The 15,224-nt window shown below is 49.7% G+C and overlaps 1 protein-coding gene across 2 annotated transcripts in view; it reads right to left on the reverse strand.

Annotated features, from left to right (window-relative positions):
• RAB15 (RAB15, member RAS oncogene family) overlaps window positions 1-10,840 on the reverse strand; it is a 29,196-nt gene extending 18,356 nt beyond the window's left edge. Inside the window, exon 1 of one of the 2 annotated variants that reach the window (XM_049898243.1) lies at window positions 10,508-10,597. Coding sequence is in view for 1 of the 2 variants with exons in the window: in XM_049898242.1 (XP_049754199.1) it covers window positions 10,508-10,631 (124 nt within the window). In the remaining variant the exon portion in view is untranslated. Of the gene's footprint in view, window positions 1-10,507 lie in introns of both variants that reach the window. The other variant, XM_049898242.1, reaches the window with a different exon arrangement.
• Between the last annotated feature and the right edge of the window lie 4,384 nt (window positions 10,841-15,224).

Raw genomic sequence — 15,224 nt, forward strand, 5'->3', positions numbered from 1 at the left:
TTCTGGGGGAGAGTTGCACTCAGACTGTCTCAACAAATGTGTTAGTATTTGAACTGTCTTTCCTTGAGAGTAATGAGAAGCGGGAGTCCTGGTGGTATAGTGGTTAAGAGCTTGGCTGCTAACCAAAAGGTGAGCAGTTCAAATCTACCAGCCATTCCTTGGAAACCCTATAAGACAGTTCTACTCTGTCCTATAAGGTCACTATGAGTTGGAATTGACTCAAGAGCAGTGAGTTTGGTTTTTTTGGTTTCCCTGAGAGTGATGGGAAGCAGGAGCCCTGGTGGCATAGTCATTAAGAGCTTGGCAAAAGGTCGGCAGCTCAAATCCACCAGCTGCTCCTTGAAACTCTATAGGGCAGTTCTACTCTGTCCTATAGGGTCACTATGAGTCAGAACTGACTCGATGGGACCTAACAAAAACAACAACGAGAAGCAGAAATAAAAGAAGACACCCTGGTCTTGACAGACAGAATCCTGATCCTCTCACTCCAAGGCCATGTTTAACCTCAAGAGCACTGGGATCAAAGGCTTTGATTCAAATGTCCACCTGTAAGAAATAGTGGAGATTTCAGAAAGATACTCTATTTCTCCTTTCTTTTTCAAGACACAGGTACATGTACACACACTCACACGCAGAGCCTCAATTTGAAAAGGACAGCAGTGACATGTGGGCCAGGCCAACTTCTTCACATAAAATCTTGAAGGATCATCTTTGAAAACCCAGGACCCAGGTGCTGTTATCATGTAAAAAGGTTTCCAAGTCAAACGCTAGCTCCCCTGAGGCAGGAAGGGATATAAGTCTCGGTGCCTGAGCCCTAGTAACTCTTACTCCAGGGCCCCTGGCTGCTGAGATGGTCCTAAGAGATCACTCCAGCAGCCTGGCTGAGCTGATGAGCATCATCTTACATGTTACACATTGCCCTGAATGACAGGCAATACTGACCCCACTCTGAAAGACATCAACCTCTTATTTCAGCATAGCCCAAAGAGGATCCCAATCACATAGGGGTCCTGGGAGCCACGTTCCTGCTCCCCGCCTACATCTGAGCTTCTCCTACCACATGTATCTGAGCAGAAGAGCTAAAAGCTACTAGAAACCATTCACCCTTGCAGATGTTTCCCTTTCTTTTCACAGTCCCAAGCATGCAAGTGACACAGTGAGCTTCTCATTGCCTTATGTGTCCCAGGAAACCAATACTACATGAGGCTTCCATCAGGGAAGAGCAAAAGTCCTCTAGAAAAATGATTTCACTTATTCATTGATTCTTCATACAAACTACTGAGTCCCTACTATGTGCCAGGAACTGAGCTAGTGAGCAATACAGAGAGGTCCTTGCCATCAGAGAGCTTCCATTCTAGTAGGGAAAAAAAAAGTAGGGAAGGCAGGTAATAAATAAATAAGCTAATAACGAAATCATTTCTGAGAGTGGTTAAGTGTTAAGAAGCCAAAGTAGGATAAGAGAGTAAGGTCAGTGAGCAGACTAGTTTAGGTTGGCTGGTTAGGTACGACCTTAGGAGGTGACATTTGAACTGAGTCCTTAATGACAAGAAGGTATCAGCAGGGAGCTCTGAGGGAACTGGGCCCCAGGCAGAGGAAGCAGCAAATGTCCCTAAGGCAGGAACACATTTCAGCCAAACTCACAGTTCCTCAGAAGAGAAAAGGAAGAGGGACTGGTATTATTCTTTCCTCTGTTACAAATGGGGAAACCATGGGAAGACCCTTTCTTTCTCCTGTGCGTAGATGCCCGTGCACACACACACACACACATAAATTATTCGGGGCTCTGACCTGAAGAATGCACCAAGATACTTCTCAAACACCAGCAGGCAAATGGCAGAACTCCTCGCCCCCACTTTATGATGAGATCTCCATACCCTGGATACATCACCAGTGTAAAGCACACAGTTGCTGATGCATTATACGTACCTAGGAAATACTGGGTCCCTTCTGCTTGTTCTTCCTGCTGCCTTATGCACAGACCCCCAGAGAGCTCCAGGGGCATGTGCAGTGTGCTCCAGCTAACCGTGTCCCACTCCCTTTGCAATTCCCTGGGCCTGGGCCTCACATCCCTGAGCCAGCTGCTGGGTAGTCGGCGAGCACTGATGAGGCAGCCAGGATCTGCCAGGCTACTAACCATTCACTCTTCCACCCTCCTTCTCCAGGACCTGCTTCCCAGAAGAAGGTCCAGGGAAGAAGAGAACAGGGCTTGGAGCCTCAGGAGCAAAGATCTTGGAAGGGACAGAGCCTCTAGATGCATCTGTCATCAGACACAGTCAGCAAAGCAAACTCCTAGCAGGATCCAGTCGAGTTTAAGCTGGTTTAATCATGACCTGGCCACTACCAACTAGCCCTACTCTTCAGCAAGGCAGAAGAGTAGCAGCCCCAAATCTTGAGCTGTTTTCCACAGCACTTGCTCCCTGGGAGAGGATGTGTGTCTTCCCCACCCCCCTCGTCCCTAGGGAGCCCTACTCAGTCTTCAAGGCCCCACTCAAATGTCACTGCCTGCGTGAAGCCTTCACCAACCTCCCCAGGAGAAAGAACTGATCACTCCTCTGTGATTCCACAGCATTTAGACATTCCTTTCATGTAATGTTCTGGCTGTCTGGTTGGGTGCCTGACTCCCCAACTATACTGGGAGCTCTCAGAGGCCAAGGCATTGTCTTATTCATTTGATACTCTCATTGCCTGGCAGAAGAAAGACACTCATTAAATATTCAACAAGGTTGAATAAGTGAAAGAATGAATGAATGTGTGAGTGGATAAATGAGTGAATGAATGAAGTCAGTGCAGGAAAGGAGAAAAGATCAGTGGAGAGAAAATCCTCATCAGGGAAGAGAGATCAGGGAGTGGCCCACGCTTGGAAGACAACTGTCAGCCCTCATTGCAGATCACAGAGTTCTCAGTAAACACATCACCAAAATAATAATAGGAGGGTGTTGTGGATTGAATTTTGTCCCCTGTGGATGTAATACCATTTGGAAACAGGATTTTTTGTCATGTTAATGAGGCCATATCAGTAAAGGGTGTGTCCTAAACCTGATCACTTCTGAGTTATAAGAACAGATTAGACACAGAAATGAGCACAAAATAGGGGAAGATAGGTGCCACCTGAAGATGGCTAAGGAACCTAGGAATGCAGGGGCTACAGAAGGTGAAAAAGACAAGGATCTTCCCCCAGGTCTGACAGAGAGAGCCTTCTCCTAGAGCCAGTGCCCTGAATTCGGGACTCCAGCCTCCTGAACTGTGAGAAAATTAATTTCTGTCCATTAAAGCCACTCACTTGCGGTATTTCTGTTACTGCCACACTAGTAAATGAAAACAGAGGACAACACTCAGATCTCATCCTCAAAGGTACCCACCGAGTCCTCAGTCACAGGCCCGACTCCCCCTCAGAGGGTTGGGTGAAGGAAGCAGACTTCCACAACAGAGGCCTTTGGCTCACTGGAGGGTCTATGCAGCAACCTGGGGAAGGGACCTGGGAATGAGCAAGGGCACAGCCCAGAGCCAGGCTAGAGAAACTGCGGAAACCAGGGGAGGAAGGGGAGAGATGATTCAAATATGGGTCACCTGCACGAAAGATCTAAGTCATCACTTCTTTCTGGCCTCAGCTTTCCCAGCTATACAATAGAGTTGATAATCGGCCCTTTCTTCCTCTGTGGTGAGGAATTAATTTAAATGTCCAGGAAGCCCTGTGTTCCTCTTGACAAAGCACAATGATAAGGCAGAATAGCCAGAAAGAGTTCAGAGGCCTGCACAGAAGATTGGCAGTTTTACAGGGAAACAGGCTCAAATATTAGATTACAGAAGAAGGCACTCTGAGGAGAGCTGGCAACCTGGGTAGAAGGGTAATGGCCAAATATCGACTTTCGAGTTATAAAGCTCATCACTCTCCTGTCTGGGGAGAGAGAGGAGGATGGGAGAGGGAGGAAGGAATAGAAAGCAGGGAGTACAGGGAGGCAGGGAGAATGGGGTGCTCAAAGCCGTGGGTGCAGCTGGAGATCTGTGAGTGCGCCACAGATGCATACTGTCTGAGGGCTTCAGAGTCTGCTTCAGACATGATCCCACCAACCACACCCTTGGGGAGGGGAGAAGGCCTGGTCTATGCCTGGGTCAGGAGGAGGAATGAAGGCCTGAGAGAGAGCGACACCTGGCAGATGCCCAACCTTGAGGCAGAGCCACCCCCTTCCTCTCAGGGCACCTCTCTTCCCCCTCCTACATCCTCCTCACCCACTCTGCCTTCTCAGACACGGGCACTGACTGCCTGGCACAGAGAAGTATTGGAATCAAAACTAAACTGAAACACAGAGCCTACTCCTGTGCTCCCCTGACTGCAAGCTTCCTGATTAGTGTGTTTTGTTCACTGCTGCATCCCCAGCTCCTAGCATAGCACCTGGCAACTAGTGGGTGTTCAGTAAACAGTGGCTGAATACACACGTGATGGATGTGGTGACCTCAAAGCACGGGATCTGCAGTTAGTCTCCACAACACTGTTATGTGCTAGGAATAATAACAACTAGCATCTCACTGAGGGCTCTGCCACGTGCTTTATGTCCATGCACTGCAAGAAGGACGGACAAATCTGTCTCGGAAGAAGTAAAGCCAGAATGCTCCTTAGAAGTGAGGGTGGTGAGACTTTGTTATCAGGAGGGACCAATCACTGGAGAAGGACATCATGCTTGGTAGAGGGTCAGTGAAAAAGAGGAAGACCCTCAATGAGATGGATTAACACAGTGGCTGAAACAAAGGACTCAAACATAGCACCAGTTGTGAGGATGGCGCAGGACTGGGTAACATTTTGTTCTGTTGTAGATAAGGTCGCTATGAGTTGGAGCCGACTTGAGGGCACCTAACAACAACGCAAGTCTATGTAATCTCCACAACAGCCTTTAAGAAAGTTTTGGTTACTTTTGTGAATTTACAGATGAGGAAACTAAGCCCAGAGATGTTAAATCAGTTTTTTAATGTCACAGAACTAGTAAAGGCATGGGGAATTTCATGCCTGTCTATGCTGTTCCATTCTCACACTCACCCCCCTTCTTTTCTGCAGGGCCTTGGAAACAGAGTCAGAAGAGAACTATCTCAGGCTGCCCCAGGGCTGGAGAGAGAGAGAGGCTCAGGCAAACAGACCCAGCCAGGCCCCTCCCGCAGTATCACATAGCAACATGGCACCTGTACATAGAGACCCGCAGAGCCCAGGAATGTAGCACCAAAGCAGTAGCCCTGATGTTTGTTAGGTCACTCAATTCCAGCCTCAGAGCTCACCCCTTGGTCCTTCCCTAGCCTGCCCCTCCTCCTCAGTTACACGCAAGCCCTTACCCCCTTAGCCTGAGCCAGCCCAGCAGAACTTCCTGAGAAACGTGATACTGCAGCAGCAGCCCACTCTGAGAAAGCAGCCTTGAAGCTATAGTGGTCCAACCAGTCAGACCAGAAAGTCACAGGACAGAGCAACCTTGGCACCCTGGAGTGCTGAGCCCAAGGGGGCAGCCTTTAAAACAAAAGCTCCAGAGACCAGGCTGGCAGGACTACTCAGTGAAGACCAAGGACAGGGAGAGAGGGAGGAAACCAACTCCTGGGCAGTCCTTTCACTCCTGGCCATTATGCAGAAAGGTGATCATGGGTCCCTGAATGAAGATGTCCACATAGGGCATTCCCTCCCTGCCTGGGCAGAGAGCACAGGTCACATGAGACCCTTTCAGAAGTTGCCAGGTTGTTTAGTTTGGACCCCTCCTCACTCTGGAAGGAAACTAGAATAGGAAACTGTGTGGAGTTTCGTGTTGGTGTCACAAGAGGGGGTTGAAAGTGGAAGCGAGAGGAGCCAGCTCAGAGGCTCTCTCTTGCCCAGATACTAGCCCAGCTCTTGACTGGTCTCCCTGACTCAGGTCTTCCAGCCAACACAGTAAGTACCATATTTACCAGGTCATTCCCCTGCTCAAAAACCTTTTATGCCATTTCTGAGGCTCAAGTTCCACCTCCTTAGGCCCTCATGCCCTCTGCCAACTGGTCCCAACATTCATTCATTCATTCATTCAACATTTATCCAGATTGTGCCTAGGTCTGTACTAAACAAACAAAAACAGGTGCCATCAAGTCTATTCCAACTCATGATGATCCCATGTGTGTGTCAGAGCAGCACTCCAAAGGGTTTTCAATGGCTGACTTTTTGGAAGGGGATTGCTAGGCCTTTCTTCTGAGGCATCTCTGGGTGGACTCGAACCTCCAACCTTTCAGTTAGCAGCTGAGCATGTTAACCATTTGTACCACCCAGAGACTCCAGCCCTGTGCTAGGGACTATGAAAACAAAGACGAAGATTTCCTCTCATCCTCAAGGCACTTACAGTTTGGGAGACGAGAGAAACAGGAATCTTATTTGTCCCCTAAAAAATCCCTTCTGTTCCAGCTAGACTGCCCAGAGTCCCGTGAACACCCACTGAATTCCCACCTCTGCCATCTCTGCCCATGTTCCTCCATCTGTTCCCTTCCTCTGCAGGAACTAAGAGGCAGCCTACACTTCAAAGTCTAGCTTCAGCCTTCCCTCCCCAATGATTCTAATCTACAGGGCCGCTCTCCTTCCCCAACCTCCTCTAGTACTTAGTAGCAATAGCACTCATTGGCCTCAGGTCCCATTCCCATTCACTGGCTGCCTCAAGGCATGTCTGACATTGTTATATGTGTACCCTCCCCAGAGCAGGCGGCAAGACCTTTGTTAACAGTAATGATGATAATCGATCCCTTACACTGGAAGAGTGCTTTGCCAAGTGCTTTCCTATACATTATCTGATTTTGGCAATAACTATTTTTGGCCCTGTCTTGCCTCCCCAACTAGATTACAGACTCCTAGTGGGCAGGGAAAAACTGAATGAAATATATCCCTAAAATGCATGGCACCGTGTTTTCTAATGAATGCTCGATTAATATAACAGAATGGATAGTCTTGTTAGGAAGCAGCTGTAGGCAAAAAAAAACATCAAGGCGTCCACTTCTGCACCAAGCCCCTTGGGGCCAGCCTTGGGAATGGAATATCTGTGGCACAGATCCAGATGCAGGGCCACCTGTCCACCTGCTGGCCAGGAAGGAGAAGGAAGTATGGTTACGGGGTGCCAGTGCCTTAGTCCACATGGGAGGTCTTCTCACCACTCCCTGGCAAGCCCTTCTCTGGAATGTCACAGGTTCTTACAGTAAGTGGAATAGACAGAAAATCACAAAAGTGTCAGCCTAGGTGACATCAACATGGTCCAAGAATCCCAACTCTGTCTTGGCAGTAATTGGTGGATTGCCTCAGTTCCCCTATTCACTGAAGAAGTCCCCAGGCGATCAAATCGACAACAGCAACTCAAAAGGTTAAAGAAACTTAGAAGGCAGTGAGTTTAGTTAATGGCAGAGCAATCATTTGGAAAAGGAGGGTAAAAATGGTTGCACAACTTGAATGTAATCCATTTCACTGAGTTGTATGTGTCGAAACTGTTCATTTGGTTATCTTCTGCTGTGCATTATTTTCAACAAAAATACAATAAACAAATAATAATAATGGACAAAGAAATCCCCAGGAAAGGTGCGTAGATCAACGCATAGCACGGTAAAAGAATATGTCTTGGACAAGAAGCAGCTTGAGAACAGTGACTGTGTATATTACTCATCTTGGAATCTCCAGGCCCTAGTACCCAGTCTAGTGCATAGGATACCTACATTTCTTTGAATGAATAAATTAATGGGTTTGACTTGGTAGCACCCATTTCTTTGGCTCCTTGGTTTGTCTTCTGGCTACCCCTTCCCATCTCCTTGGGAAACTTTCTGTATCGCCTAAGGGAAAAGCTTTTCTTGACCATCCAACTCTCTCTAAGCCTTAGTTAATGCTGAAAACACACCCAAGACAACGCAGAACCAAAAAAAAAAAAAAAAAAAAAGTCTCTTAGTAAGCTTTAAATAAGAGAGCATGTGAGAAACCCAGTGGGGCAGATTTTAAAAGTCTGGGGTGAAGAAGGTCGGGAGTTCAAATCCACCAGGCGCTCCCTGGAAACTCTATGGGGCAGCTCTACTCTGTCCTATAGGGTGGCTATGAGTCAGAATCGACTCGATAGCAACGGGTAATGGGGTGAAGACAGACAGGTTTTATTTTCTTCCATGGAATCCAAACCACTAAAGCATCCTCTGTATCTGTGGAGTGGTGAATCCAGCTATCAGAAGCGGAGAGGGAGTTCTGAGAGCCATCTTCACGTTTTAGGTCGATATACCAATGGTCTTGGAGGGAAGAGTGTGCTGCAGAGATACTCCCGCCCAGTTTACAATTCACCTCTGCCCCAGAGGTTTCTAAGGAATTTCCCTGTGACCTGTGAGGAAAAGCTGCACATTCATCTTTCTAGCAGGAATAAGGTGTCTGAGAGAATGCAAGGTGGAAGAGACATAAGGAGAAAAAAAAAAGAAAATTTTTTAAGGAGAAGGGTTTGCTAATTAGAGGTGTGGAAGAAGGGATTCTCTCTAAGGAAAGCATGCGCCTTAGAATGGCTAGCTTGGTATCTTAGAAACAGGGGTTTCTCATTTGTCTGCAAGGAAGAGGGACAGGTGTCTCCTAGATGAGGCTAACACCCACACTTCCCTACAACACTAAGCAAGAGCCCCAAGGGCGTGGATGAGTAAAAACTCTCAAGGGAAAAACTCAGCTCACTTCTAGGACTTGGAATGGGGTCAGGGCACCAGGTGCAAATTACGGTCTCTAGGTAAAAGCCAGGTGCCCCCAGGCAGCCCACAGTGCTCTACAGATAGCTCAGCAGCTCCTGACACCAAGCCCATCCCTAAAATTGCCACTGCAAATTTCCTTAAGTGGTAACCTGCTGCCTCAAGCCTGCAACCTGTCCTCAAACCCGGTCTGCTTCCTCAGCCACACCCATGCTGTGCACGCTCCTCACTGAGCCTTCCCCAGGCGTGCAGCCCCTGCTTCACCAAGGCTCTGCCTCCATGCTGTACTGTCTCTCTGAGCTATCTCTCATCCAGAGAGACCCAGCCCAAGCTCACAGACCAGATACCCTAGGAGCTTGTCTTACAGCTCCCCAAGAAAGATGGATGTGTTCTGTTCTCGGACTCCAAGTCCCTTGAAAATAGTAAACAAAGAAAGAACGAGAGCCCTGGAGCTCAGTGATAATGACAAGTAATAACAACCAGCATTTATCCAGCGTTCGCCCCCTCACCCATGTGTCTGACATTGTGCTAAGTGCTTTACAAGTATTACCTCATTTAATCCTTACAACACCTCATATGGTAGGTACTATTATTATACCCACTGTATAGATAATTTTTTTTTTATAGATGAGAAAGTGAAGCTCAGAAGCTTAGGTGATATTCAAGGTCATGCTGCCCCAAAGCGGCAGCTCCAAGTCTGTCTGACAACAAAGCCTTCCTCTTAACCACGAGGTTCTGTTCCTCCTGGCTGCACCTGCTCCCTCTTCTCTCTTGGCAAGGAATGGGGATGGGAGGTTCAGAAGGAAGCTGAGTGTAGGGGCCCTCTCCAGGGCACTCCAGTTGGGTTGCTGTTTCTAGAGGCAGGGGCAGGGCGGATGTGACTCCAGGGCTGACCAAGTCAGAACCTGTTAGATGTGGGTGGAATTCCCTCAACTCAGACCTCTGAGGAAGAGGCTCTTCAGAGCCCATGAGGGAGAGACCCTCTCAGAGGGGAGGCCACCAGCCCACTCCCAGAAGAGGAGATCCCATCACAGGCCTGTCTGAGATGCCACCAGGCCTCGGCCCTCTAACCGCAGGATCCAGCACTGCCAGATCACAGAGGTGTTTTCGGGCGGGGGGTGGGGGGGTCCTGTCCACCTTCTGACTCCTGGGCTGGACAAGTATTCCTGACTTTCCTCCATCCTCCTCCACCTCCTTCAAAACAAATGCTTGGGCCTGCCTCATGCTTTTCTGGCACTGGCTGAGTGCTCCTTTCTCACTCACTGTGGCTTCTCACCTGATCTAGGTATGTCCTCTTCCAGGTGTCCCACCTGGTGGCTTACCTTCACAGCTGTGCCCTGGAAACTCAATCCTGTTGGTCCCTCCCTTCCTCCTCTCTTTCCCACCCTGGCTCCACATTGGGTCATCCCTGAACTGAGGGTGCCTCAGGGACTCGGCTCCCTACCCTGAGCCCTCCTTCCCTCCCCTTCTCCACTTGGGAATGTGGGGGTTTCAGGAGCTACGATTCTGCCTGCCCAGCTCGAGGTACCCAGGCCTACACACAGCTAGCAGACATGAGAGCTACACCTGGTCCCTTTCTCTCGGCTTCGATAAGAAGGCTCCCCAGTGAGAGGCCGAGATCCTACCCCTAGTCATGGACGGCAGCAGGGACCCCCTCACCTCCAGCCCGTGGCCGGCCACCCCGAGATTTTTTCCCTTGCACTGGCCTCCCGCGCCATCACCTCTGGCCAGAGGGGCTGACAATTCATCCCGGGCTGGGGATGGGGAGGAAGGGGCCGCCCGGGCGGGAGGTGGCGGGCGCGGAGGGTGGGGCGCCTCTCTGGCCGCCGCCCCTTACCGATGGTGGAGATGTGCGAGGAGTGGAACTCGTTGTCGGTGAAGCGGCACAGCAGGCAGGTCTTGCCCACCCCGGAGTCCCCGATCAGCAGCAGCCGGAACAGCACATCGTACTGCTTCGCCATGGCTGAGGCAGGAGAGGGCCGGGGGGATGCGGGCGGGAGGCGGGCTCAGCCCCGCTCGGCCTCTGCCATCTCGGCCCGCGCCCCCGGGGGACGGCGCGGGCGGCGAGAAGGAAGCCGGGCCGGCCCCGCGCGACCTCGCCCGCGCCCGCTCGCTCGCTCGGCGCCGGGAAGCGCGCTGCGGTGGAGCCCGCTCGGCGCCCGCTCCGCTCGCGCTCCCGCGGTGGGAGGAGAAGGCGGCGCCCGGCCCCTGCCCGCCCCTTCCCCCGCGCCGCCGCCAGGGCGAGGGGGCGGGAGCGCGGGCGGAGAAGCGGGGGGCTGACCCCCACAGCGGAGGCGAGCCGGAGGGCACGCTCCCGGCCCCGTGGGCGCGCGCGGCCGGGGAGGGGCCCGCCTCGCCTCGCCTCGCCTCGCCTCCCCACCCCTTTGTTCCGGGACCCTCGGGGGAAACATTTTTGTTTTTCTGAGGACGTTCAGAATGGGGGAGTTGGGCCGAAGGCCCACCCAGCCCACCTGTGCAAACTCGGGCTTCCTGTCTCATCCGTTCTCGCCAAATCCCATCCTAGGCCTGGCCCTGCTAACTCCGCCCCACGGGCCCCCTGCCCCTGCAGGAGCCTGGCCCGGGCTCACCCCAGGTTGGAAGGCCCTGGCATCAGAATGTGGATTCGAACACCTGCCGACTCTTCAAATCGCCCTCACCTCGAACGCTTGAGGGCGATGCTGGAATTTTCTCCCTCAGCTGCCTGGCTTCCCAGTAACCCTGTGTCAGTGTCACCACTCCCCTCCCGTACCCATTTTTTGGGGGGAAAAATGCCTACCCTCTTGAAAAGGGTTATTTCCAAATGCAAAATCCTTTGAAGGTGCGAACAAATACCTCTGTTCTAAGGTGTAAGCTGTGTAGCATAGGTGCTCAGGATGTGAAAACATTAGTCCAGACCACTGAGTATTCCTGCTCTGGTGTAGTGGACCCTCCTCCAGTGGCACCGAAGAATGAGTGGACCTCTCTCAAGACCCAGTTTACCTTTACTGAATGTGTTAGCCCCGGAGAGAGGCAAATAAATGCTCTCTGGAGTCTAGAAAATCACCTATTCCTGAGAATGAGCATTAGAAGAAAGCAAGTCTAGTCCATTAGATCTTTAAAAGGTGATGAAGGTGTGTGTGTGTGTGACTTTTCAGGCTGAATATTAAGTGCAGAAAGTATTTTTCAGTAGTAGGTCAAGGTAAGTAGTATGTTCATTTACTTGACTTGAAGAATTATATTTCAGGCAAAGTGTCTAAATTTATAATAAAGAGGAAAAAATCCTGAGCCTGATAGGGACTTTGATTACATTAAAACCAAGGAAAGTGATCCTGCAGATTCCATTAGGATTTCCCAGTGCATTTCTTTTCACTGGGTTTACAATGGGTTTCAGGTGCATGCAGAGGAGTTAGGCACACCTGGGTTCCAGTCCCAGCTCCCCCACTCTCTAGCTGTGCAACCTTGAGCAGGTTTCTTAACGCATTTGTGCCTCAATTTCCTCATCTGTAAACTAGACAGAGAGTAAAAACCTAAACCTACTGCTATCAGGTCAATTCTGACTAATGGTGACCCTGTGTGTTACAGAATAGAACTGAGCTCCGTAAGGTTTTCTTGGCTGTAATCTTTATGGCAGCAGATCGACAGGCCTTTCTTCCACGATGCTACTGGTTGCGTTTCAACCTTTCAGGGTTGTTGGAACGATGAAATAAGATAATGTGTGGAAAGGGCTTAGCAAAGAAGTTGACACATAATACCAAACCCAAAAACCCACAGCTGTCGCGTCTACTCCAACTCATAGAGACCCTATAGGTCAGAGTAGAACTGCCCTATAGAGTTTCCAAGGAGCGCCTGGTGGATTCGAACTGCCTACCTCTTGGTTAGTAGCCGTAGTACTTAACCACTATGCCACCAGGGTTTCCGACACATAACAAGTACTCAATAAATGCTTAGAGACAAAGAACACACCCAGTAATGTTTTCCTGATGCATACCTGAGTGGTAAATATTAAATACATACCACAAACGAATATGGCCAGAGATGTGTCAGCTGAGCTGAGGCCCCATCCTGTTGTGATTTTCCTCCACACCTCCACGCAGAGTACAGACCACAAGTTCAACCCAGCCTGGCCCCCTTTGGACACTGCAGCTGTTTGCCTATTGGTCAGCACTGTAATGGTAAATACTCTCCACAGACTTCCTTAGTGGGCCAGTAGCGGCTCTCCATTTGCAGGAAAGAGGATGCAACCTTAGGTGGATTCTTCAGTTCAAGAGGAAACTTCTCTTTGAAGGAAATGGCAAGATAGGAAAGGGAATGAGACTTCCTGAACCCATCCAGGGAAATAAACGCTTATACTTGTAAAAATCTGAGGATATCTCATCATACTGGGCTGACCTCAAATTCAGTAACTCATGTTGCTTAAAAAAAAAAGAATGGTCTAGAAGCCCAAGCTTCGATTATCCATTCACATCCTGACCCAGCCACTTTCAGAGCCATCTTACAGTGTGTGTGTTTCAGAGCCATCTTACAGAGTGTGTGTGTGTGTGTGTGTGCTCTCTATGAGGTGGGGGAGCTAAGAGATTTTGGGAAAATGTTAGCAAAAGAACCACTAGTCCAGACTAGCGAAGATATCAAAGTTTGCTTTAACCGGGGTCTTGTTAATGAAATACCTAACTCCATCCCCTTGCCTCTGTCACTCACTGGGACATCCTGATGTTCTCCCCAGTTCTGGCTAGCTTGGATTGAGGCAGATTTCAGTAGAGCTGGGAGACATTTAAGGAATGGTTAATGATGTCTCCTCCACAAGAAGCCTCCAGGAATAATTCTCTCAATTATGTTATACTGATTCTTTACCAGAGACTAGTGCCTGTCCCTGCCCCATCCACCCACAGCCACACTGAGCATGCTCCCTGTTCAGACAGCCATGGAGGGCACTGCTACTGAATCTGCCATAGCAACAGCTGAATAACAGCAGAGATATACTGGTAGGCAGCCCACCACCGGCCAGCCAACACAGCTGGGCCACAGGGCTCCTGATTAGGGAAGCTCTGGACCACCCTCTCTTCCAGACGCACACCTGTGTTTCCAACTCTAGGTGACTAGTGGTTTTCACCTTGTAGAAGGATGTCTGTCTTACCTCAGGATCAGCAGAGGCAGAACAGGCACCACCACTCCCCCCGCATCATCTCAGCACCGCCCTCCGTTTGCATCCCTTTTCATTTCTACCTCTAAACGATGGAGAACGTGGGAAAGTTGTCAGAGAGACGAGCATATGGGATCAGGAATTGAATTCTTAATACTGGAAAAGGAACTTTCAGGATGGCAGTTACATTAACACAAAATGACCCACAATACCATTCCAGGTTGTCTTTGGTATCCTGGCTACCACCTTCAGGACCAAATCCAGGAGCCATATCAGATATGATTGTCTGTACACAGATAGTGTTTTGGAATTATTTCATTCTCTGAGCAGGAAATGAAAGTTGCGATGTCTTTCTTGTGGCTTCCTGATAGGTGGTCTAGACTGTGGGTGTGGAGGGTTCTGTGATGGGAAAGCCCCAGAAGAGAGAGCCTTTCCTTTATGAGACTGGAGTAGAAGATATGAGCAGCAACCGCCAGCTATGCAATGTATCCTGTTAAACTTTTACCGTCAAAGTTATGCTTTGGGGGATAAGTTATAATCGCAGTTAGAATCCATGCAGTAATGAGTTAAGGTAATGCTACTTAACAGATAAACTCCTAAATTGTAGGGGTTCACACTATAAAGATTTACTTCTGTCTCATGTAAATGGACAGTAAGGGGTGCGGACGGGATCCTCCTGTTCCATTAAGTCATTTAGGCACCTAGGGCGGCAGAGGCTCTCTGTCTGCAACAGAGGACTCCCATCATGGGATTTAATTTAAAAACAAGATGTTACACCAAAGATTTCTCTGTTAACTGAGATTTTAACTTTTAGGACACGTGACGTGATGTTGTTTTGAATATGGGGGCTGCCCTGACAATGGCATCCAGCAGCAGAGGGGGGAAGAGAGGAAACAGAGGATGGAGTAGAAGGCCTTTAACGGCCAGGACTGGATGTGGTGGTTTTCACTTTTGCCCACGTTTCATTGGCTGGAACTCAGCTACAAGGCCCTGCCTAGATGCATGGGGGGCTGCTGGCGGTCACTTCCCAGTGGGAACAGGACTCCTGTGTGGACAGTCAGCATCTCTGCCACATAGAAAGAAGGTCCCTGGTGGGTTCCAACCCCAGCTATGCACCAACATCCCCTGTGGAGCTGTAAAAACTACACGGGCATGTGCCCAGCACCAGCCCTAGGGATCCTGATTCAGTAGGTCTGGGCGTGCCTGAGGGTGTCTGCAGATTTAAAGGCTTCACAGCGGATGCCAATGTACAGCCAGGGTTGAGAGACACCAGCAGGCTCGGAGTGTACACTTCTGCCATTGCCTCTCAAGAGTTTTGCAAATTATTTCTCAGACTTTTCAGTGTAAGCAATGTTGTTTACTTGCCTTCAATTTTGTATCTGCTGGTAAAATAGTTTTTACTGTGACAAACCCCAAACAGGACTCAGGGTCATAGTAC

The sequence above is a fragment of the Elephas maximus genome, chromosome 10 (genome assembly GCF_024166365.1).
Source record: "Elephas maximus indicus isolate mEleMax1 chromosome 10, mEleMax1 primary haplotype, whole genome shotgun sequence".
Taxonomy (NCBI): Eukaryota; Metazoa; Chordata; class Mammalia; order Proboscidea; family Elephantidae; genus Elephas; species Elephas maximus.